The sequence below is a fragment of the Periplaneta americana genome, chromosome 3 (genome assembly GCF_040183065.1).
Source record: "Periplaneta americana isolate PAMFEO1 chromosome 3, P.americana_PAMFEO1_priV1, whole genome shotgun sequence".
NCBI classification, from domain to species: Eukaryota; Metazoa; Arthropoda; class Insecta; order Blattodea; family Blattidae; genus Periplaneta; species Periplaneta americana.
Genome location: NC_091119.1, coordinates 113,088,805 through 113,113,372, shown reverse-complemented (window position 1 = coordinate 113,113,372; position 24,568 = coordinate 113,088,805). Strand labels below are relative to the sequence as shown.

General features: G+C 37.7%; 1 protein-coding gene and 1 non-coding gene across 5 annotated transcripts in view; one reads left to right on the top strand and one right to left on the bottom strand.

Moving 5' to 3' along the window:
- Window positions 1-24,568, bottom strand: part of LOC138696394 (rho guanine nucleotide exchange factor 17) — a 348,700-nt gene that overhangs the window by 46,184 nt on the left and 277,948 nt on the right. For all 4 annotated transcript variants that reach the window (XM_069821296.1, XM_069821295.1, XM_069821297.1 and 1 more), the window contains exons 5-8: window positions 21,339-21,443; window positions 16,288-16,404; window positions 11,994-12,086; window positions 1,106-1,410 (exon numbers count right to left, since the gene is read on the bottom strand). In XM_069821296.1, the coding sequence (XP_069677397.1) occupies window positions 1,106-1,410; window positions 11,994-12,086; window positions 16,288-16,404; window positions 21,339-21,443 (620 nt within the window). The remainder of the gene's footprint in view (window positions 1-1,105; window positions 1,411-11,993; window positions 12,087-16,287; window positions 16,405-21,338; window positions 21,444-24,568) is intronic.
- TRNAY-GUA (transfer RNA tyrosine (anticodon GUA)) lies at window positions 15,824-15,896 on the top strand. The gene has a single exon. It is a non-coding gene; the product is annotated as a tRNA-Tyr (tRNA).

Genomic DNA, 24,568 nt, shown 5'->3' with positions numbered 1-24,568 from the left:
ATGATGAACTTGACTTTATGAATGAAGGTCGCCTCGCTGTCCCCGTTCTCCATGGAGTCCAGTCCTGTGCCTCCTCTATATCCAATCCTCTCTCTCATTGCCGCCAACATCTCCTCCGAACACGACTTCCTGAGTCTTCCCATACGCCTTCGGCCTGGTAGTATCCAATCATAGATAGTTTTTGGTCATCGATCTTCTGGCATCCGCAAGATGTATCAGAGTCATTTTAAACCTCTTGCCTCGATTCTATTCACAAAACTGTCATCAGCATCCATCTCCTTCCAAATATCTTCATTCCGCACCCGTCGAAGTCCAAATATACTTAAACTGCGCCTTAATAATCCATTTCAATAGCTGTGATTCTCTTTTCTTTCCTTCTCCTTCATGGTCCAAACTTCACAGCCGTAATATGGGACAGACTCAACTATTTTATGACCATTTTCAGCTGCTCTTATCACTGTATATAAGAAAAAATATTCATATTTTAATTTGGTAAATCTTCATTAAATTTTAAGCTTGAACTATACAGTTTGTCTATTCGCGTCTAGACGTTCCGCAATGAAAAATAAATTGCATGGTGATTGGTATTAATATTTAATATTGTTCACCGTTGTGGAGTAACGGTTAACACGCCTGACCGTGAAACGAGCGGGCCCGGATTCAAATCCTGGTTGAGACAAGTTACCTGGTTGAGGTTTTTTCGAGGTTTTCCCTCAACCAATTAAGAGCAAATGCTGGGTAACATTCAGTGCTGGACCCTGGACACATTTCGCCAGCATTATCACCTTCATCTCACTCAGACGCTAGATGACCACGGCAGTTGATGAAGCGTCGTGAAATAACCAAATAAAAACAATAATTAATATTAAGATAAATTTTGCCTATGCCAGTAATTTCCACCATGGAAATTTCAATGTTAATGGGTTCTAATAAGAAAGTTTCTCACTCGGAAAAATTCTGCCTCTGAATATTCCCCAATTAAATATGCCTGTGTTACTTCTGCAGCAATATATAACATAATTTCTGACACATAATACAGACTTTATGTCTACATATTTGCAATTAAAACAAAAGATGGTAAGAAAAACACGAGTTGCATACATACGTGGAGGGTTTGCGGATGGTGCCACTCCGCCTCTTGATGCTGGTAATGACAAGCAGGTCTGAGAACAGGAAGAGAGCGCGCTCCTTTCGGGTGCCCTGGCCTGACACCATGGTGACAAGGTCGTGTCTCACAAAGGTGCGCTCGGCTGCCACCAGGTTCATAAGTCCCTCGATTAGTGCTTCCAGCTCCTTCAGTGTCTCGCGCTCTGTGCAGTTGATCTTCACCGCCAGATCATGCACCTCTTTCTGCGCCTCCTGCAGCAGCTGGTGGTCAGGATGTGATGGGTCCGTGTGCTTCAGTAGCGTCTGCAAAAAACAAGCAATTGCGTAGGAAGAAAGCAAAAAGAACCAATCAATACAGTCTCTCTCATGTCAGAACGCAAGAGAAAATACTGGATCGACCGAAAATTAATGGCAACAATATTGTAAATTAGCGCTCCTACTGGTGATCATTACAAGCTCAGAGTACGTTACAGAGCAACCATTGTTGTATAAATCAGCCATATTTCACATAATAATATTTACTGAATATACTGGCTGTTTTCTTATGTGCAGTAAATAATACCACTCTAAAAGGATGTTCAGTAAATATAAACAAAGATGCTTCAGAAAAATTCAAGTTGCACGAGGAAAAAACGCAATTAATTACTTCCAGATCATTACAGCAAGCTTGCGGGAGAGAAGTCCTACCATATCGAACTACTGCCAGTTGGGTAGAAGCTTTTCATACAAGAAGACAGAACTATGGATGCAAATCTTGTGATGGTAGACCCAGCATTGCAAGTGACGATATCCATGTTGTTCTGTAATGTCTTTATTGGAAGACGACAGATTCTGGATATGTGTAATCTGTTCATAAAATTTAAATAAAGAAACTGAAAATGCATAAAGTCTGTGCCCATGGATTCTGCAGAGTCTAACTGCAAAACACATGTGGCAGTGCACGGAGACAGCAAGGATGTATCTGGAGCGATATGAACGCGAAGGTGAAGTCTTTCTTCGCCGCATTATCACAATAGGTGAGACATGGTTACTTTCATATGAGCCTGGAGTGAAACGACAATCAAGTGAATGTCAATACCCAGAATCACAGCGTCCACGAAGATACCGCGCAATGCAGATTTTTTAAAGTAATGATTACTTGTGTTACGATTACGAACATTTAATCTTTGAAAACTAGGGGCAGCTCGTCCTTAAGAGCCACAGAGGCCGTGAGCCATCAGTATTTCGTTAAATTAAAAAATGCATACTTTTTAAGAAAGTGCACTGGATCCATATGTTTGAGTTAATTGAGGTACAGTAGAACCTAGATTATCCGTCACCTTATTAACCGATCGGCGGATTATCAGACTGTCTTTCTCGCCCTGGTTTTACCATTACACAATATTTCACAGCAATGCTTCCGCGCACTTCCAGCAACAGGAGCAGTCACCTGTTACTTGTGAAGGGGGTGTTTTTCCCAACTTATAAAACAGTCACTATCTGCTTTCAAAGAAATGATCCCAATAACTTTTACACAATTGCAAACCCGTGCACCATTTGGTCTTTGTCCTACTGTTCGAGTGGCGGTACTGTTTAAATTGTATGCAAAATGTCTTCCATGACTGTCGAAAGAAAACGTGTTGTTTTTAGTACGAAAAAAATAGTGCAAGTAATTGAGACTGCAAGTAGAAACTATAGCTCATGCCGAATCAGAATACGAGATTGGCGTTACCTGTGCACTATTTAGTAAAAAACAAACAAAATGTATGAAGTACGAGAATGTAAATCTATAACACGATATCTCCACCCAATCTTTCCGCAGACAACCATCACAAGGATTACCTTGGCACTTAAAACTCACCACTGACAACCGAACTTAAATTAGTGAACTTCTGATCCATAAACTAGCATGTCAAATATAAGAGCACGTAGAAAATTACGTAACTATAGCCTAAGTATTAGGCCTATGCACTTAATTTATGAAAATCTTTTATTATACGGATTATATGATTTTTTTCGATTAACCGTTCAGTGTGATTGTAACTTCGTGTGTTGAGTGTGTTAAAAGATGAAAGTAAACATAAACAAAGTTTATTATTTGTTAAAATCTCCGTTTTCTTCATTTTCACCTGATATCACGAACAGAAAAGATCACGAACCGCCACTGCATACTGTACCTATTCGTACAAAAGTAAATGTACCTTAATACTCTAATTACATAGAATATAATTTACGCCAAGCACTGCATCGTAAACGACTACAGGCCAATGAGGAGAGCCCTATTGTGCTACATGATAATGCTCACTATCATGTAGTCGCCATGGTGGCCAGTCTATTAAGAAAGTGGAATTGGTAATTATTCGAACACCCAGAAAATTTACCAGACAATGTGCCCTTGTGATTAGACTTATTCTCGAAAATAATAAAACATCTTTAAAACATTCCCTTTTACGCAAAAGTAGACGTCATATGGGCTTTGGAACGTTCTGTGAGAGAAGTGTTCCGAAAATGATGGTGGACTCGTCTTCCAAGTTTTCGGCAACATGTTGTTGACATGCAGGGGACTATATTTGAAGTACGGTATATAATGTTACAGTATTCTAAATAAATTTAGTTTACGATAATAAAAGTATTCAATGGTTGAGTTGTTTGGACTTTTTCTATTGCTAATTTTAAAAATTGTAACACAACGTTTAGAAGTCCAAAAGCTCAACCATTGAACAATTCATCGTTGTTCTCCCCCTTTCATTTAGATCAATGAAAGTATTGCCATTACTTTCCACTAATAGCCCTTATGGCATTTCATTGCTTACGCGTTCTGATTTCAGTCACAAAGATTATTCAGAGACCACAAGGTGAAGAAATAATAGTAGAAGCAGGAACTGAAGTAGCTGGAGTAAATTTACACCACAAACGTTTTGTTAATAACATTTCAAACAATATCTTCCTGGAATCCAACTCTAGGTTACCTTCAGCCATCATAACGTGTTAGGCACACAATAATAATATGGTATTATACCTACACAATATTTATCACCGAATTTAATGATTTCTTATAGATATTTAGATGTAAGGAACCAGAAATTCAAAAGAGACATTTTCTATACTACTTTCCATTTTTGAACTGATTAAACAGGAAATAGTTCTGTAGACAAGAAGAGTAATAAGCAGAAGAATAAAAACTTTCACTGAAATGTTTCTTGTACAAATTGCTGTCTGCTAGTGACAAATTGGCGACATGTTCTTGGAGACAATGAAGCAAAACTTATCTTTCCGACTGTGTGAGTTAAATTTCCTTTTTCAAACCAATAATCACATGTTCTTAAATTTTTACCATTATTACTGTTAAAGTATAGCCAAAACTTCCATAATAATAGTAAATTAAATGTACTGGTGACAATCTCACGGCACTGAACAAACTTTGAACCTTGAGCCACTATTTAACAACAGAGTCCCGAGTTGCTCCTACATAGTTTAGCCGTTTCAAGGACTGAAAACAAATGTGTAAAGATTATTGAGAACACACACAGATGACAGTCCCGTTAAGATCCATTTTCTTCCGGAGATAATTGAAGACTAATAACATCGAGTAGGATAAGCATCAGCTCTGTGATAGAAATAACCAGTAAAACATCTTTAAAAGTCACCTACATACGAGTATATTATGGCAGATCCCAGGTACACATTGTGAATTAGAGCAATGCTTAAAATGGGCCGTACGAAACCTGCGAAACAAGCCTGTATAACATACCGATAATGACACTGATGAAATGTGAATTTAATATATCTTTATATAAAGTTATCATCTATCGCAAACAGTTTATTTAGTTTACATTTAACTGCATATTATACATTTCATAAAAACTCCTTTATATATTCATTTTAATTCAATTTTTACAAATGTTTCATATAAAGAGTGAACAACTTCTAGCCTAATAATTCGGAATGGACACGATTCATATAACAAAAGGTATAGTAGAGGAGACAAGACCCGTCCTGTGATCTTATCATGTGCCGTGGCTGTATCATCAATGGTTATGGAGGGGGAAGACAGGTTTTAGTATGAGATGAACTTCCATGTCAGTATATTCGTATAATACAGAGTGAACCAGCCAGGGCTAGACTCCTAACCGCACTCACGGCGGATGATTCATACGTAACGACGCTACCATATGCGGAGGATTCGTTCCGCGCTTTTGCGATTAGTATTGCGTAATGAAGTACTTACCGAATTCATAATTCATATTCGAAATGACGTCCTTGTGATATCTCCTGAAGACATGTCCAGCAACTCGCCGCAGTTCGTTCTCCGAAATGGCTCGAATTTCGTGCCGGATATTTTGTTTCAGTACCTCAAGTGAATGTGGATTATTCGCGTAAATTTTACTTTTAACCACTGAGGTGGAACAATGCTTCGTTACTATAAAAAAAAATTCAGGTGGGGTCAAGTAGTCCATCATACACTGACTGTTGGAACCACATGCAGAACCTAAGTCTGCTCCGATAATCGGGTTCCGTTAACCTCTGAACTACACGAATTCTGTAAGGTTTTAATTTTAATTGTTTCGTATCACTGAAGACTGTGACATCCCTACCTGCTGAGCTACACAGCGGGATAATGTCGTAGAACTTCTCTCTAGTCGGTGGCCAATTTCATCTAACATCTCCTCAGTGAGAACACGCTTCACACAATGTTCGTTCCTTATCCAATACTGATCCAGTATTTTCTTCACTAAATTGTAAATAATTGTTTTAGAAGGTTCTGACGAATCAGGAAATGACTGATGGAAGTTTGTTACAACTGTTCTCCAAGATTCGTATTTCACAAAGTTGTCGTAAATAAACACAAGGATGTATTTCATAATGGACACACTGCTGCACTCTAAATATACGGTATACAGCTGCACCCTCACTGTGTGAACGTGTTTACGTAACTAAACACGAAACGTACGCGAGCAAGAGGATTGATCACTGCGATGGTGCAGCAGTTATTATGCATAGGATTTTCCGCTGACGTCGGTCTAGCCCTGGCTGACTCATTCTGTATTAACCATCATGAAACAAACTCTCTTTCTAATAACTCATTCTTTCCCCTCTCGCACAGCTCAAATGCCAGATCATCTATAGCTGAGAGACGAGCTGACAGCCGGTCTGCTACGTTAACAATGCAAGTTGCAAAGTCCTATCATGTAACTCATTATAGTGTTAAATATGTAAAAACCGTTTTATTCTCCAAAAGCCTCAGCATACTTAGATTGATGTGAGACAAGTGTAAGGTTAATAGCCTATCTGTTTCAAATTGTATTAGACTACACAATGCGTCCAACACGGGAAAGAATGGAAGTGTGGGGAGTTGTGGCTCTTGTTAGTTTCGGATAACAACGTTAATTGTAATCTTGTTTTCAGAAGTAAAGAGCCTTTTGGGGAGAGTTTGGTTGAAAAAAAAAAAAAACATAAATGTAACTGGCACCAATTAGTGAAACCATAAACCTGTCAGAACGCTGTGTTGAGAATTTTCCATCTTTGGGAGAAAATTCCTGTTACTCGATCACTTAGGGCGACCTGTTATTGTGACAGTAATAATACTAATAATAAACATTATTATTCAGTTGATTTAATTTATCAGAAAATAAAAAAAAAATTATTGAAACAAATCCAACGAGAAGCAAAAGATGGCAACAGCTGAAAGTTGTAACAAGACATCTCCCCCCAAATGGCCCATCAATCACTGTCAACTGGGTAGAAATGGTGTGGGGGCAGAGTTATGTAGTTATGGAACTGAGCGTAAGTGTATCACCCTTTAAATAAATAATGTAGTAAGATATGAATAACTTTCTGTCAATGTAATTTTTAAATTATGCTGCATGCTAAGAAGTTATTTGTAGTTTTTATAATTGAAGTTTTGAAATAGGCCTCATGTCATCTCCTATTGCATTTTGAAGTAACATTTTCTAAATTATTATTGATTATCTTGAAATTAACGCCAGCGCCCTTCCTATACTCACATTAGTTGTATACCACTACCTCCTTTAAAGCCACTATAAGCACTGAATAATAAAGAGGTAGAATTTTACTGTCACATTTTATATCACTGTGATGTCCGGGCACAACAAAATACAGTGTGTCTCAAATTGATGTATATACTCTTTGAAATACTATTTCAAAGCAAAGAAATGAGATAGAAATAAGATTTTTGCGGTATATGATTTAGAAGGCAGTGAAAAGCATGGAAACATGTTCATTTGTTTATAAACAAACACGGCGGTGCAATTATCGTTCGATGAACGTATGTGGATACTGAAATGTTATTGGAAAGTGGAGAATGTTGAGATTCGAGACGTTGGAGTGTTAATTTGGACCACAACCACCAACAAGGTTAACTATCACAAGAATCCGAGACAAGTTTGAAGTCGACGGAATGGTGCAAGATGTGTTGAAAGCAGTGGCGGCTCCTGCATATTTCTTAAGAGGAGGAAAGACGTTAACAGCACAAATTGACACCATCTTGAATTAAACATGCAATAAATTAGTCTACATGAATACAGTATGTAAAAACAAAGTTGATTACCTTTTATGAGAGTCATTACTGATAGAAGAATCTTGCTCGTCGCTGCTTTGCTGTTGCGAAATGTTCCATCACTTGATCATGCCATTTCGGATCTTCTTCCATTTGCAGCAACAGTTCTTTCTCGATTCACATAAGTGCAAGAGAAGATAGCCTGTCTTGACCAATAGTGTTTCGACAATAATTTTTTATTCTCTTCAGTGCTGAGAAGCTTCGTTCAGCACTTGCTGCAGACACTGGTATCGTCGCAAATAAGCACGCTAATTTGTATATATTAGGAAGACATTTGCAAATGTTTTCCTTAACAAAGTATACTAGTAACTCTTGAAGTTTAGTACAGTTCTGCTGTAGATCACGACTGTTGTAAAACACTATCAATTCATTTTTAAGACTCTCACTGTCGAAGTGACCAGGGAAATAGTTCACTAGTGATGAAAATGCAACAGTTGGAAAGTTCTTAGAAAAACATTCAAATTTTGTAGCATCGAGTAATTTTAGAAAATATAATTTCTTTAGGTCATCGAATCTCACTTGCATTTGTGTTGTCAGTGTATCAAAAACATTGAAGTACAGCTGACGGAAATGTATTTCTGGATCTTCAGCTGCAAAGCGTCTTCTCTTCATTTTAGGAAGAGAGTCTCCAGTTTCATTAGCAGCTGATTTAAAATGTCTCTCATATGCTGCATTACTTCTTGATTTCTTCAGAAATTCAATCATTTCACTCACACGGTTAGCGCAGAAATCAATATCACTAGTTTTCGTTTGGGGAATGTCGAAGAGAATACTAGTTTTCGAAAACACTTCGCTGAAAACAGAAAGCAAGAAATTAAATTCAAAGTCTTCTAATAGACGAATAAATCCATTAGCTTCCCTAATTGTCGTATCATCCCACTTCCTCGAGTCGTCTTCCAAAATTCCAGCAAACATTACTAGAAGACTTTCCTTAAGCACTTTTATAGATTCAACCAAACGAGATTTGAAGTTCCATAGAGTTTGGGCATCTTTTGGTAATCTGAGTTTAGTCACATTTGTAGGCGCCTCCATACGTTTCGAAGACTGGTGAAAAAACGAAGGGAAACCACCGATACTGGCAAAGAAAAGCCTACATCCTGCTATGCTACTGCAGCTCTTAGACAACACTAGGTTTAGTCTGTGTTCATGGCAGTGCACAAATAATGCCTGTTTAGCTTTCTGCTTGATCTTCGCCTGTAGACCGTTTAATTCTCCCACCATAACTGCTGCACCATCATAAGATTGCGCAACAAGTTTTCCCTCGTAATTCAATGGCTGCAGTTGTTGGTCCAGTAAGTTGTACAGGGCAGTGGCTGTTCTATCGGCAGTGACAGTGTGGAAACCAAAAAAAGCGTTCTTGAATATAACCACATGGATCTACATACCAGTCGACCTGGTTGGCGAGTTGCTATAGTGCTGGCCTTCTATGCCCAAGGTTGCGGGTTCGATCCCGGGCCAGGTCGATGGCATTTAAGTGTGCTTAAATGCGACAGGCTTATGTCAGTAGATTTACTGGCATGTAAAAGAACTCCTGCGGGACAAAATTCCGGCACATCCGGCGACGCTGATATAACCTCTGCAGTTGCGAGCGTCGTTAAATAAAACATATCATTTTATCATCTACATACCTCAAAATTATGGAGCACTGTTCAGTGAGAGACACATCTGAAGTTTCATCAGCTTCCAAGCAAAGAAGTCAGATTTCTGAATATCGTCCTCTATTTCTTTTCTTAGAAGACAGGCAACGGATTCAATTAAATCATTTTGTATTGTTTTTGACAAACCAACAAACGCTTTAGAATTGTTTAAATGCGTTTGCAGTACTTCATCGCGCTTCATTAGTAGTTTGAAAAGTTCGCGATAATTTCCTTGGTTTGACGATGTTTCACTTTCGTCATGTCCCCTGAACGCGAGTTCTTGCCTTCCTAATAGACACACAATGTCCACTAAACTGGATAAAACATGCCGATTTTGTTTCACTTGTTCATTGTGTTTCGCACGAGAAACCCTGGCTGCTTCACTTAATGCTAGGACAATGGGATATTCTTTTTTACCGAAGAATGTTAATTTTAGTGAGCTATCGAGATGCTCCCGTGATTTTTCGTGCCTCTGAATCCCGCGGCCCAGATTCTTAATGTCACTGAATCTACTAAAGAACCAAACATCCTTGGAAATTGAAAACAAAACACACGAAAAACAGAAAAGAATTTGTCTTTGTTCACAACCTGTTAACCAGGATGCTTTCCGGTACCACGTTGTGGAAAATTGCAGTTTCCCGCCTTTGCTGGTTCCACATGTAAGACCAGGTAGTGTTGGGATTGGCCTTTCCTTTTGTATAGCAATAATCTGTTCTTGTAAACTGAGTTTTCTAAATTGTCCAAAATATAATATGCTTTCACTTCCATTCATTATTGAATAATTACACAAATTAACAATTACAAAAATAGTTCACAACCTCGCAGCATTTTTCGAGCACACTACAGCATCACACGTGTTGGAAGACACTAGCTACTAACACGGAACCGGAAATGTTTTACGGAAGTGTTAGAAAAGCGAGAACAATGCACCCACCCATGTGGTCTGTGTTGCCACATGTACATTTTACAACAAGATTTTGAAGAATGTCAGTTCTTGTAAAGTCATACTAGTCATACTACCATTATTGTTAAAATATAGTTTGAACATTTAAGGTTTAAATGAGCTGCCGGTGGCCGATTAATTTCTTTTTGTTTATGTTAAAAATAGAGTACTTTCAATTTCAAAAATATTTGTATAAAACTGGCAACTTGGCTGTCTTCTGTCTAGTAATGTAGAACTACTTCCGCTTTCTTCTACATAAACCCGACTTTTAACTTTCAAATATCCTCGAAAGTTTCAAACCATAAATAGTATCCTCTATAAAGTGCAATAAATAATATTTGATTTATAATTAAACAACAAGTTCATATTATGTTGTCTTTCATAGATTTATGTTAAAACTGTTTTATTATGGCTCTTATGGTGTTATAGTCTGGTTAAATGCAATATCGCTAGATGGCAGCAGTAGCCAGCTTGCCACGCGACCTGTCGGTTTGTCTGCTACACTATTTACCGCGCATGCGAAGAATCAGGGGAGGAACTCCTCCGCACACGTTCATTCGCTTGCTTCAAAACTCTGCTTTTTTCTCTGGCCGCTAGTGCGCTGTTGTCTATGTATATTACCTGCAGTAGAGGAGGAATGGAGTGCCTTTCCTCACCACTAACAATCTCGCATCCTTCTCACAGTTTTCGCGCAGCACATGAGCGCGTGTCGTTTAAAACTCAATCAACCCAGGTTTTCTTATAGCTGTGAACATAAAAATTATCGAATCTTTCTCGAATTTCAAGGCATATATTTTATTTAGTATTGACTTGCAAGAAGAAAAATGTGAGGAGGACGTTCCTCCCTTCCCTCCCCCGAAAAACCGTCACTGGTAGAAAGGGCGGAAGAAAGACAAGTTCCACCGATAACAAGAGTGTTGATGCAATCATGCAGGCTTTTGCACAATCCCCAAAGAAGTGAATGAGACAATGTTCTCGTGAGATTGGTATCAGCAAATCCAGAGTTCATCGAATTTTGTGAGCTCAAAAATGGAAGCCTTACATTCCTAGACTCGTTCACGCACTAAATGAGGACGACACAGAGATGGATAGGACGAAGAGGAAGTTCTGCGGAGTTCCCGTCTCGATCTCCGGATTTAAGCCCTCCAGACTTCTACCTATGGGGAGCTCTAAAGGACACAGTGTACGCCATAAAACCACAAAAACTGAAGGAACTGAGAGTTCAGATTGAACATGCCTGTAATGATATCCCATTAGCAACAATCCAGTTGATATGTTGCTCTGTTGTACGTCGTTGTTGGGAGGGTACTGTGGCGGAAGGGAGCAATTTTGAACATGTACGGGCTTAAGGAATACGAAACCGCAAAAATCGTATTTCTGTCTCACCTCGTTGCTGAGAAATAGTTCCAAAGAGTGTATACATCAATTTGGGACACTCTCTATATTATGTATCATTATAGGCTCTGATAGATTGGACTCTAAGGATATCAGAAAATGTTCTTCTGAAGCTTTCATTTTCTCTATTGACCTATGGAAATGGGGCACGAAGGACACGCTAAAGTACATTCTTTCATTCATTTTGGAAACAAACCTAATAATAAATACATGTCTCTCCATTACAGTGTATTTAACCTCTCAGATAACCAGTATTGCAGTTGCATAACAGCCTCAACCATTTAAGGTGCAGAGTTTCACAACCAAGCCTTATACGTACGTGGTACCAGTACACGAGACGCACAACATAGCTAACCTGAATAAGCAGTTCGTATCGTGGTATCCTTTGCACTGGCATGATGAGCAAGCAGTCTAGCGCAAGTTTCCCCTTGTGCTCCCTTGCCATTGCCTGCAACATGAAAACATGTGTTAATGAAATCATAACATAATAGGTATTAAAATACAGGATGGAAGTGATAGGCCAATAATTGTGCAGATTGAAGGGGGCAATAAAATATATTTAAAAAGTTTAAAATTATTATGTGTTTTGTAATTAAATGCATGGTTAATTAGAAAATTAGGCTGAAAGTCTGTGTAGTTTGGCAACAGCGCATTGTTGGCTCAACTACAAACATATATACACAACACACGCAATAGACACACATACACATAAAACACATACACTCGGTTTGAACAGCTGAGTTACGTCCGTTAGTCACTTCAGTAGGGTTGTCAGACTTCTTAATAGCAGGAAATAACGATACATGTTAACCATTTTTACTTAATTTGCAAGAAAAACCGTCCATTTTATTAAAAAGTGCAAAGGGATAAATCATTCCTTATCAGTTTCTCTAATGATAAGAGTAAAAATCAGTATCACAAGGATAGTACTTATCGAATAAAACAGTGTTGACATTTAGAGGATTTTTTTTCTGAGAAAGTGTTCATTTGGGACTAATATGGTATTCGAATTTTTTGTCGTATTCTATCTAAGAAATAAGCCGTTAAAATCTACACAGTCATATTACTTTCACCTTGTATGACTTTTTTTTTATTTTACTTGGTTATTTAACGACGCTGTATCAACTACGAGGTTATTTAGCGTCGATGGGATTGGTGATAGCGAAATGCTATTTGGCGAGATGAGGCCGAGGTTTTGCCATAGATTACCTGACATTTTCCTTATGGTTGAGGGAAACCGCGGAAAAAAATCCAACCAGGTAATCAGCCCAAGCGGGAATCGAATCCGCGCCCGAACGCAACTCCGGATCGGCACCTTGTATAATTGTTAAACATATATAGGCCTACAACATTATAATTCTGTGCTTTTTCAATAAAACTGTTTATATTCTTTGAATATAATATTATTACAAAAAAGTAATTATGCTATAAAGAAGTGAGCACAACATATGGAATCCCAGATGAGTATAGACCAATTTCTCAGAGAAAAAACAATTTACAGAAATATTTTCCCAGTAGTTGGTACCATATATATGACTATAAAATAACTACACTCCCATTATATTTCATTCTCATAGGTAGAATATTGCAGTCAAACGGCAAGATGTTTGTTATATTTTTTATTTTATTGGGTTATTTTACGACGCTGTATCAACATCTAGGTTATTTAGCGTCTGAATGATATGAAGGTGATAATGCCGGTGAAATGAATCCGGGGTCCAACACCGAAAGTTACCCAGCATTTACTCATATTGGGTTGAGGGAAAACCCCGGAAAAAACCTCAACCAGATAACTTGCCCCGACCGGGATTTGAACCCGGGCCACCTGGTTTCGCGGCCAGACGCGCTGACCGTTACTCCACAGGTGTGGACTGTTTGTTATATACATGCTTATAAAATATATTACGTATTTATTAGTGTTGTGGGATTTAATCGATTAATCGATCAATTTATATCATAAGACTAATCGATCAAAAATATTTAATCGAATAATCGAGTCGATTAAAATTAATCGGTTGTACTTGATACTAATTATTATTTCGTTAATACAAAAAAAAAATCCGACAATATTCGTTTCTCAGAAATTGCTTATTTTAAACACGATAATACCGTTATTTTGTAACTGTAAAGCAGGTAGCAGGTATAGCATAGAGCAAATCTTTGCACATACACTTAAGAAAGAGATTAACATATGAGGACAGTGACCTGGGCTAGCCCTATTGAAAGTTTAAATACAGTGCGAAACCCTTATTAAGTTTGTCTTCCTAGCATATGAAATGCATACTTTTCTGGAATTCGCCCCTCACATCCCTTAGCCATGTCTGCACTGTGTGCAAGTGAGGGAATAACTATCTTCTTCTCTTTATAAAATTCTGTAACTCGATTACAATAGGGACCAGTCTGCTGTTCTGTTGCAGTTTCCTTACTGAGTTTCTAGATGAAGCTTGTGTGTTTAGTTTGCTAAAGAAAAAAATCAGATTTCTGTGGTCTGTAAAAAAAGTGAAAACTCCATTATGTCATAGACCTATGAGAATTTGAGAAGTAAACTCGGTGAAACGTTTAGATTTAAATTGAACGATCGTGGAGAAGTGCTTGACAGAAAAAAATTGTGTTTAGTGATACAGGAAACATTGCTACTAAATGTAGCACAGCACTTAATTCGGAGTATGTAAATGCACTCACATGTTTAAAATCATGGATGAAGCAGTTTTAACTAGGCGAGTCTTCATACTTTGTTTTATTTGTGTTTGACTCAAAATCCCCGGAGAATTGACACAATAAATTATAAGCCTCATAATAAATATGTTAGTAAACAACTAAAATAGTATTGTTTTGTAATACAACAATACAATATATGCATACAGTATATACTACATTTCGTAGTACACAAATTAAATTTAACAATAATTGTATACTACAGTATATTAAAACTTTTTTCAAATCGATCACAGCTCGTTAATTAATTAAATATTTTGATCGATCGACAACACTAATATTTATGAAATTTTGAAGTTTCAGAGAAAAATTTCAGAGATTGTGAAATTTCCTTGTTCTTCTCCTTCTCCTCCTTCTTAACCTTATGAATTGATCTATAAAACCTGTTCCAGTCTCATTTATTCCACTGAGACATGCGAGTATGAGAAAATTTTCGTAATCATGCTACCAAAGCTATAGGTCCTACATTATGGACCATGTGTTGCTCTGCCAAGCTGTATTAAACTTTTAGTTTCAACTTCTTGAAGTATTAACCTTGTCAAAAGGGTTGCGACTTCCGCCAATATGATTTTTAAACTTCAATATACGGTAACATACGCAATATTAACCACCTTGAACACCAGTAACAAATCTGGTATCCATGAAAAGAAAATACAAGGTTAAAAAAGGTAGGAAAAATCATTGACTTAAAAAATTTCAAAAGAGAATAGTGGACAAACGGATAAGAATAAAATAGGGACACTAAAAGATGAACTACATTGACAAGAGATGTAACGTTTTGAATGCATTATGAATTATTCCGAAAGATAAAAAAAATCCTGTCTGACTGATTATGTAACAAAATACATGGGAAAAAAATAAAATGAAAAGAAGAAAAAAGAGGAAGAGATAAGGGAAGGAGAAGATAATTGGAGAAATAAAGAAAGGAAAAAAGAGAGCAACAAACAACAATAAGTTCGCTTCAATGTTGAATCAATATTTCAACACTTCTCATAAATTAATATTTAATATTTGAGGAGAAAAATTCGCTCCGGCGCCGGGGATCGAACCCGGGTCCTTGGTTCTACGTACCAAGCGCTCTGACCACTGAGCTACGCCGAATTCAATCCACAGCACCGGACCGAATCCTCCTCCTTCAATATTTCCCTTTGTGGCCTGACTCCAAGTTAGGCATATATGTTAACGTGTATGTCCAATGTCAACAGCCACTATACTAGGAGCGCACTCAGCTGAGTGGCTTATTTGGCCGGGATTCCGCAGCTAAGTGCACAGTAATCTGTACAAATATATGCACTGCAGCTATGAGAGTATTATAGATTTATTTTATTAATTTGTCACTCAGCTGAGTGCGCTCCTAGTATAATGGCAGTTGACACTGGACATATACGTCAACATATATGCCTAACTTGGAGTCAGGCCACTAAGGGAAACATTGAAGGAGGAGGATTCGGTCCGGTGCTGTGGATTGAATCCGGCGTAGCTCAGTGGTCAGAGCGCTTGGTACGTAGAACCAAGGACCCGGGTTCGATCCCCGGCGCCGGAGCGAATTTTTCTCCTCAAATATTAATTGTCAACATCACAGATATTATTCTGTAGGACAAATTAATAAAATAAATCTATAATACTTCTCATAACACTTTATCTCATTCCCACTTGCACTCGATTTTGAGTGCCGCACTGTACAAGAAATGTTCAGTTCATTTAATAATAAAAATATGAGTGTGGCAACATAAAATTCCGTACATTATATTTAATCTCTATATTCAACTGACTTGTAAGAGGAACAGATAAACAAACAATGATATTGACCGTAAGCGTACCTGGACCTCACAATCTACACTTCAGCTTTCCGTAAAAAATTCTATGCCACTAATATTCTTCTAGAGGCTACTGCATGTAAAACAGTTTACAAGAAATATCACATTCATACATACCTCCAGAAATCTGGCAAATGCAGGTTTTGCTTGGCAAATGTTCTTGATTGTTTCTTTGGATTTCTTCCAGTTGTTGAGGAATAGCGTGTAAGTTTCAATTACAGCCTGTTTTGTGAACTGGAAGCATTGAAAAAGGTCAATAAGATAGGATATTTCGCAAGACAAAGGGATTTACTCATGTAGGTATATACAATTCCGTACCTTATTCGGTTGCAACTATCGTAACACACATTTTAAAATTCACTGATAAAAATATAATTTTACATCAATAATTAAGAATCATAAGTCTATGAATAAGTCAAAGTAACATTCTGCTAACAGTCTTAACTAATCGCTTATAATGCTGTGTATTATTTTTAAATGTTTTTCTTTAAATGTTTTTCAGTATTAAGTTATATGTATGTCATAAACAGGCTTCGCATGTTTGTCACAAGTGCTATAATGGATGGAGTAGTTTCTCCTGGTACAGTACGATTATTTAGTCGTGACAGTCGCCGACAATGTGCGCCTGGGTCAGGCGAGTTCATTAAGTTACTCCAAGGGGTGTTCGGGTTAGTCAGTCGCTTGCATTCAGAGCGGTTGGATGTCACGCGTGCGGCAGAGCGGTGTGTTTCCAGTACAGTTAAGCTGTACTGCATTTCTTTACTGACCGCTCGCTCTTATCTCTGCTCCGAAGCTCTCCCCACTACTCCTATTACTTCCCCTCTTTCACGTCGACGAGCTGTCAGGACTAAATAATCGGTATGTACATTAATGACGTCAGTCAAAGGCGCAAGCAGGTTACAAGACCTCTATGAGTTCTGACTTGTGTTATGTAGAAGTGCACGTTGTTACGTATGTCTGTATGTCGATGGGTTTATTGTGATCCCGTTCAGTCATAGAGAAGGTGCACCAGGAGACAAATTCCGCCATCAATATCTACACTGTAGTTGTTTATTTCGGAATTTGAAAATTATTATTGTTGTGTAAGGAATGATAACATATTCTTGGAATGTATATTTTTTGTCATTGTAATAGTAGTTATTTCAATAAATAGGTGTAAATTATTGTTTGTATACAAGTGTATAAAACTTCTGTTGTATATTTATTATCAGATTATTAATTTTGAAATTCAATTGTAATCGACGGCGTGGCAAACATATTTGTTCAAAACGTTTCGATTGTTCAAACCATTAAAATTAAGTTGCATTATTGTCATGATATGCTCCATTATTTACATTCGCCGTAGGCCTACTGTACCGCCACTTATGCAGTGAACGCCAGAAATTTGAACTCCCTCCGTACGAGGCTATATTCCTCGATAAATTCAGCGTGACAAAAATGCGAAGTCTGGTCATAAATATCCATTACAATATCCATCGGAAAGCATAACTGAGTTTCCTTATAATTTAATAGTCATACAAAGTTAAACCAAATGAATTTGTCATGAACTAAGCAGTTTTGGCATGATTTAAGTTCAAGATAATGTGGATGATGATGAAGATGACGAGAAAGGGAGAAGGGGAAACCCGGTGCCGACACGTAGTCTACTCCTGTCGAATAGCAGCAAGGCGGCCGCCAGGCTTAACGTCCCCATCCGACGGACGAATCACTATCAACAGTGACATATGTCTTCTCTTCATATATGCACTGCGGAGAGATTTGGGATATAATCCAGGCATTTAGTGATTAGAAGTTGTGCACCGCTATCTCCCCTAGTCCCGAGGTAGACATTTTACAAGAAAATTTCATATCCCGCCGAGAATCGAATCCGGGCCGGCTAATCTAGAGGCAGACGCGCTACTACAGAGCTAATTCGGCGCACTATGGAATATAAGATAAAACGATTAATAATGAATTTATAAAAAAAAATTTCCTTTAAAAACTAAAAGGATAGCTAATGCTTCTACCACATCCACGGACGCTATGCCCCTGGGCAGGTTATACATTATACCAAGCATACCAGTCATTTGGTTTAACTTTGTCTATTATATAGTCAGCAGTCCGTAGACTGGCTGGAACCTCATAAGTGACACCAATAAGGCATTACTCATAAGGCAACTAAGCCATAAATGGAGCACTAAGATTACGAATTACAACAGAGATCGGAAGAATGATCTCCCCGATTAGAAACATAAATAACAAGAGCAACATAAATCCCATTCAAAATTTTATTTTACCATCTTACAGAAGAATGTTTGTCATTTTGACATCACTTTGTTTTCAACATAATATCGTCCAAATGCTTGCCCTCACGAACTATAAACTCCTCAAAAAGTGGCTGTGCGTCCTTCTTCCTAAAAACGCATGGCTCTGTTATTCCAAATTGTGCCATAGGACACCAACAGTAACACACTCGCTGTGGAGAGGTCACTTATGCATTCCTCGAGGGTTTTCTGGGACCAATATGGAATGTTTTGTTTGTTGACGTAGACCGACGAATGAAAATGAGCTTAGTCATTACTGAGCACAACAGCATCGCCTGGAACATTTTCCAATATGGTCTGCAAGCATTGTCGGTTGAGCCAGTCACGTTGCCGAATTTCCTGAACCATCGTAACTTTGTAGGGCTGGAACTTGAGTTCTAGGTTTAAGATTCGTCTTACATTCCGTTCAGATTTTCCCAATATCAGAGCATGTTTAATGGCTGAACGTCGTGGAGATTTGGTAACAGCATGCCTCATTGTTGCGATATTCTCGGGAGCCCGAACGTTGCGACATCACCGGACTTCTGGTTGAAAGTTGAACCTTTTGTCTGACATTTCTCACCCATATCAGCAGGGTTTTCTTATCAAGATTTTTTTCGTGTCGACTACTTCAAAATTGGTACGAAATTTCCAATTTCCACAGCGTTGCAATCACAGTCACCATTTTTTTAAATGCTCAACAACAAAATGCACGATGTTCACCTGTCCACGCCATGATGGTAACTGAAATGGCATGACTTGTACTACTGCTCAAAGATATATGCCACTCAAGCGCAACTATCAAGAAACCTGTATGGCGGCCAATTCAAACCGGGGGGATCATTCTGTCGGACTCTGTATTATTTTGAACTTGAACTTAAATTATGCCAAAACTGCTTAGTTCATGACAAATTCATTTGATTTAACTTTGTCTATTATATGTTTAGTCAGCAGTCCGTAGACTGACTGGAACCTCATAAGTGACACCAATAAGACATTACTCATAAGGCAACTAATCCAGGAGATAATGGGGTAGGGTAGCCAGTTCCTTTTCCTCTCCACTCCATAATATTGGTGACTAGTAACACACAGGGTCCTCAATACATATGACTGCCATAGCACGGGATTTGTTACTTCATTTTTCGTGTCAAACAACAAAAACGCGTATTCATTTTTTTTCTTCTAATTTTCGTGATGGAATGTGGCATTTGTAAAATGTTTCCAAGAAAATGTATTTCATTGTTAATGATGGATGCAATAATCAGTTATTTTATTAACCATAACAACCTCTGCAACGCATTACTGTTCATTAGTAACATTGTGTTTTCTGGGTGGTCCCGTCCCAATCTATTAATTAATACTATTAGAAATCCATGGAACAGTTCACAGTATAAAGAAGATAATTATGTGAACCGTTTTGAAGCGGCTCTTGCCCTCAAACTTGGAATTTTAAGTCTGCTCATTAATTGTGATTTATGTGTCTTTTCGGCTAATGTGTGTCCACCAATACACTACTTTACAGTACGCACTGTACGTGTGTGTGTTCGAGACTGCCAACGAAGGCTCTACTAATTGTCCTACGTGTCACCATTGACGAATAACGTGGCTTGCCGGCACATCTGCTTGTACAGAATGTCCCAGACTCGACAGGAGGTGCGGTGATGAGGGTGGCTTGCGTGTCTCTTCGATCTTAAATGGATCAAAGAGGCCAGACTGAAGTCCTGATCACATATAGCAGCTTCATTAGCCTAATGGACTTTCAGGACAATAACTTTTATCAATTTCACTATGCTGTCATCTAGCGGCTACAAAAGAAGTCACGTTATAACCCTGATGGAATTGCATGGAGTAATAGCACAGTATAGGCAAGGTCCGTGGACGGTCGGTCGCTATCGCTCTCGAGCGATAGCGACCGACCGTCCACGGACCTTGCAGTATAGGTATTCATACAGTAAGGAAATTGTGTATTAATAGGACTATGACATATTAACTGACCATCACTAGCGCGATCGGTGGCGAATAACTATAATTACATGCTTACTGTGATTTTTTTTGTTTTAAGTTATCGGGAGCTGTTTTATGTTACATTATTATAAATCTATATTAATTCTCACAATCCGTGAACAATTATCGTAGCGAAATCTAGCGAAATCTAACGTAACCCTCCTAATTTAATATAATCTAACTTAAGCTAACATACATGAAATCTAACGTATACAATATTATATAGATATAGTAGGCAATGAATTAGTAAGGAAACTTTTCACAAGTTGATAAGAATTATAATTCTTATCCTTGTTTTCGAATATTTAATAATACGTATGAATTATTTCAGTACAATTTTTCGATGCTGTGCGGGTTGCGAGGGAGAAGAAAGAAAATAAGTCACCCTCATCTCTGGGACAATAACAAATTGCCCACTAATGCTTGTTATTATACTCAAAGTTTATGGGTTCAAAACCAACATAGGTCAGTACATGATTAAAAAATCGTAAGGTTGGCTTTCTTAGGAAGGAAAGTAAAGCTGAAGGTCTTGTGTTGTAGATTTACAGAACGTGAAAGAATCCTATTCCTTGTTTAGTTGGCTTCCAGGAAAAATTTCAGGAGATTTCTCGCTCATGTCAAAATTAAACTCTTTTAGTTACTATCTTTAGCTATCATCCTCTCGTGGAGTGAATTTAATTTCTTCTTCCAGATGTCCCTACTTCAGAAATTATACAATGTCATACTAGAAGAGTCCAGAAAGATCTAAGTGACTATACAGGAAAAAATTGCAAGTTTATTATACTACCAAGTCATGAAGCTGTCTGCCTACCAAAGGAAAGAGCAAGATATGACATGATTCTATACTCGTGTTCTCAGTTTCATATTCCAGAATGCACTTACCACATCCAGGAAGACATCTCCGACTTTTTGCTTGATGTCCCAATGCTCAAGCCTCTTTCTGAGCTCCTCTAGGAACACCTCGTGATGTGCAAGAATTGCAGGTACCTGCAACATAAAAACAATTTAAAAGTACCGGTAATAAAGAAATCAATTGAAGACAAGCCAGGAAATTGTGAGGAAGCTTCTCTCATAACATGTCTTTCAGTAGCAATATTAATCATTGCATGGATTAAGATCGCAATATAGTAGATAAATCCACGATTAATTTCTCTAAAAGCAGGAGCATCTGTAATTAAGAATCGCAAGTGAGCCGAGGCACGTGCTCTATCTAGAATTTCTTCTCTTCGTTTTATGGCTAACCAAACATGACATATACAATCGTTCGGTGTTTCAAATGTCTAAAGAATACTTAATCACAGACAGCGGAAAAAAAAGTCATCCGGATGTGAAGGTAACTAAAACGCGACTAGTTTGTCTCGTCAGATGGTTGTTTACGTAAGCACAGTAGGTACACTAGAGGCGCGTGCAGGTAGGCCTACAGGCCGGGGGAAATGTAAATTGACACACGGAATAATCACTGAATATTGGTTGTGCGTTGATGTAACTATTGTAATGGCATATTGTCATGGCTATTTATGTGAAACAAATGAACAATTCTGATGATAAAGTTGCAGTAAGTTATATGTATTACGTTAATTTATATATACTAACAAATACACATATTTCAGTGTATTTATTTTATTGTTATACTAGCCGTACCCGTGCGCTCCGCTGCACCTGTTAGAAATAAATATGAAGTAATTACATAATTAAAATAGGACATTTGATCCAGGGAACATTCGTGTTTGATAGAAGAATAAATCGTTTAATATGTTACTTAATTTAAATTGTATTTAAATAATTAAAATGCGGTCATCTTGGTCCAGAGAGTAATCATTTGGTGCAATGACAATTCCTTTAACATGTTTCGTAATTGTTATTACATGCAACCATAGTTTCATGAAGATTGACATATCATTTAGTTTTAATGTGTATACTTTATATTACTTGCTATATGTTTCAGAAGTTACTGTAATAACGTTGTAGAATTATGTCCATCTAGAGAAACTACATTTTCCAATGGTGAAATAATAATTAAACAATTAATTAGCTTCCGATATCACTTCATACAAACACAGAAACATTCTCTGTAGGCTATGTTTAATAGTTTTCGATTGTTGTTGTCCAAGGCCCCTTATAGACGAAGTCATTTGTTTTTATTTCAGTACAGCGCCTTAGATGGCATTGTTATTATGATTTTGAAACTCATTTATCTCATTAAATATAAGTCCTATCAAAATTTTGTATAGAATAAAACTTTTCGGAAATTATTTTTAAAGAAACGTTTGTTATGCAACATTTTTCATGAAAATTAATAATAAGGGAGATATTTCGATTTATTTAATTCAAGCCCCCTTATAACCCCCCCTTTTAAATATACTGTAGTATTTTGAATGCCATATAGCCTAAAATCTAAGTTACAACGAACTTAATTTATATTCCAATTTTCATATAAATCGGTTCAGCCATTATCGCGTGAAAAGGTAACAAACATCCAGACAGACAAGACAGACAGACAGACAAAAATAAAAAAAAAGCGATTTTCATTTCAGGATGGTTAATTTAGATGTTAACACCAATTATTTTTGGAAAATCGAAAATTACCAGAAAAAATTTGGCTACGGATTTATTATTAGTATAGATGTTGTATACATGCAGAATCTCGAATAGAGGAAATATGAGATGGCAATTCCCGCTCAGACTTTAACTTGACATAACATAGCCTACTGAATCTATTAAAATTTCCACAATTAAAAATATGTCGTGTTAATTTACTTTTAGTGCTTTGCATCAGTGCTGAAGTGTGACCATCCATTGGAAAAGTTAAAATTCGGCGCCTATGGTACCAGTACTTTCAGTTTCGCCTCCGTTACGTATAGCTAATCCAAACAACTGGATATTATAGATAGTAAATCCAAACACACAATATAAAATCCAAACTATCACCGTGAAAAACTAAAATCTACATAATTAGATCCAGTTGATTAAGTAGTAGAGAGATAGAGGACATGTTGTTGTTGTTTAGACAGGTCTGAATCTCACAAGTGATACCAACATGGCACCACTTACGAGGCAACTAAGCCAGGAGATAATGGGATAGGGTGGCCAGTTCCTTTCCCTCTTCATTGCATACGTCGCCGACTAGCTACATATTACACTAATCAGACTTCACATGTATACAAATAATTAATTATTGTTCTTCCTCTGACGCATATTGTTAAGTGAGATGTACAACGCAGAGGACATATTTGACTTTAATTATTATTGGTGAGGATGTAAAACTTTCCTTGGGGAAACCACCCCACGTCCTCCGGTAATTTGAAGATTTATTATTGTAATGGTGGTGAAAATGATTTGAATCTCAGGAACGACATAGTGGTGGTTAGATGAACAGAAACTTCCAGGTATTAATCCCAGCCATCAAAGTCTTTGTCCCCATTTAGTTTAGATTCACTGCTGAAGGATCGCTAAGGTACAATATCAATATTGACTCCGGTTCTGTCTCGTACCTATAGACTACACCGTGTCCTGCTTAGAGGGATCGAGAAATAAATTCTCAGCACTTAAAATCAGATAAATATACCGTTGTGAATTACATCTGACAAGATAGAGAAACTGTCCAAGTTTATGCAACACAGTTTGAAAACAGCTGCTTGCGTAACTTTCGTTTGTTTATGCGTAACTTTCGTTTGTTTTTGTTAGGGCACTAAAACAAGCCTGGCGCCATTTTGTAGGAGAACACGCTATGGTAAACATGTGGACACCACATCAGGAAGTTCAGTGCGTGCCATGGCTAGCAGAAGAACCCGTCATTTAACTCTTCTTCTTCTTCTTCTTCTTCTTCTTCTTCGTAGAGGTTACAGTCATAGGAAATATGTATCTGGACATGTTGCAGAACTTTATTGCTGACCAACTTCTCCCAGGATCGGCTTTTCAGCAGGATGGGTCCCCACCCCTTCATTATCAACGGGTGAGTGAGTTCTTGGATGAAAAATTCACCGATAGGTGGATTGGAAGACGAGGACCCCTTGCCTGTCCACCCAGGTCACCCGATCTGTTCCCTTCGGAATTTTTTTCTGGGGCTTTATGAAGGATGCTATGTACCAAATATACAGAGCTAACACTTTGGA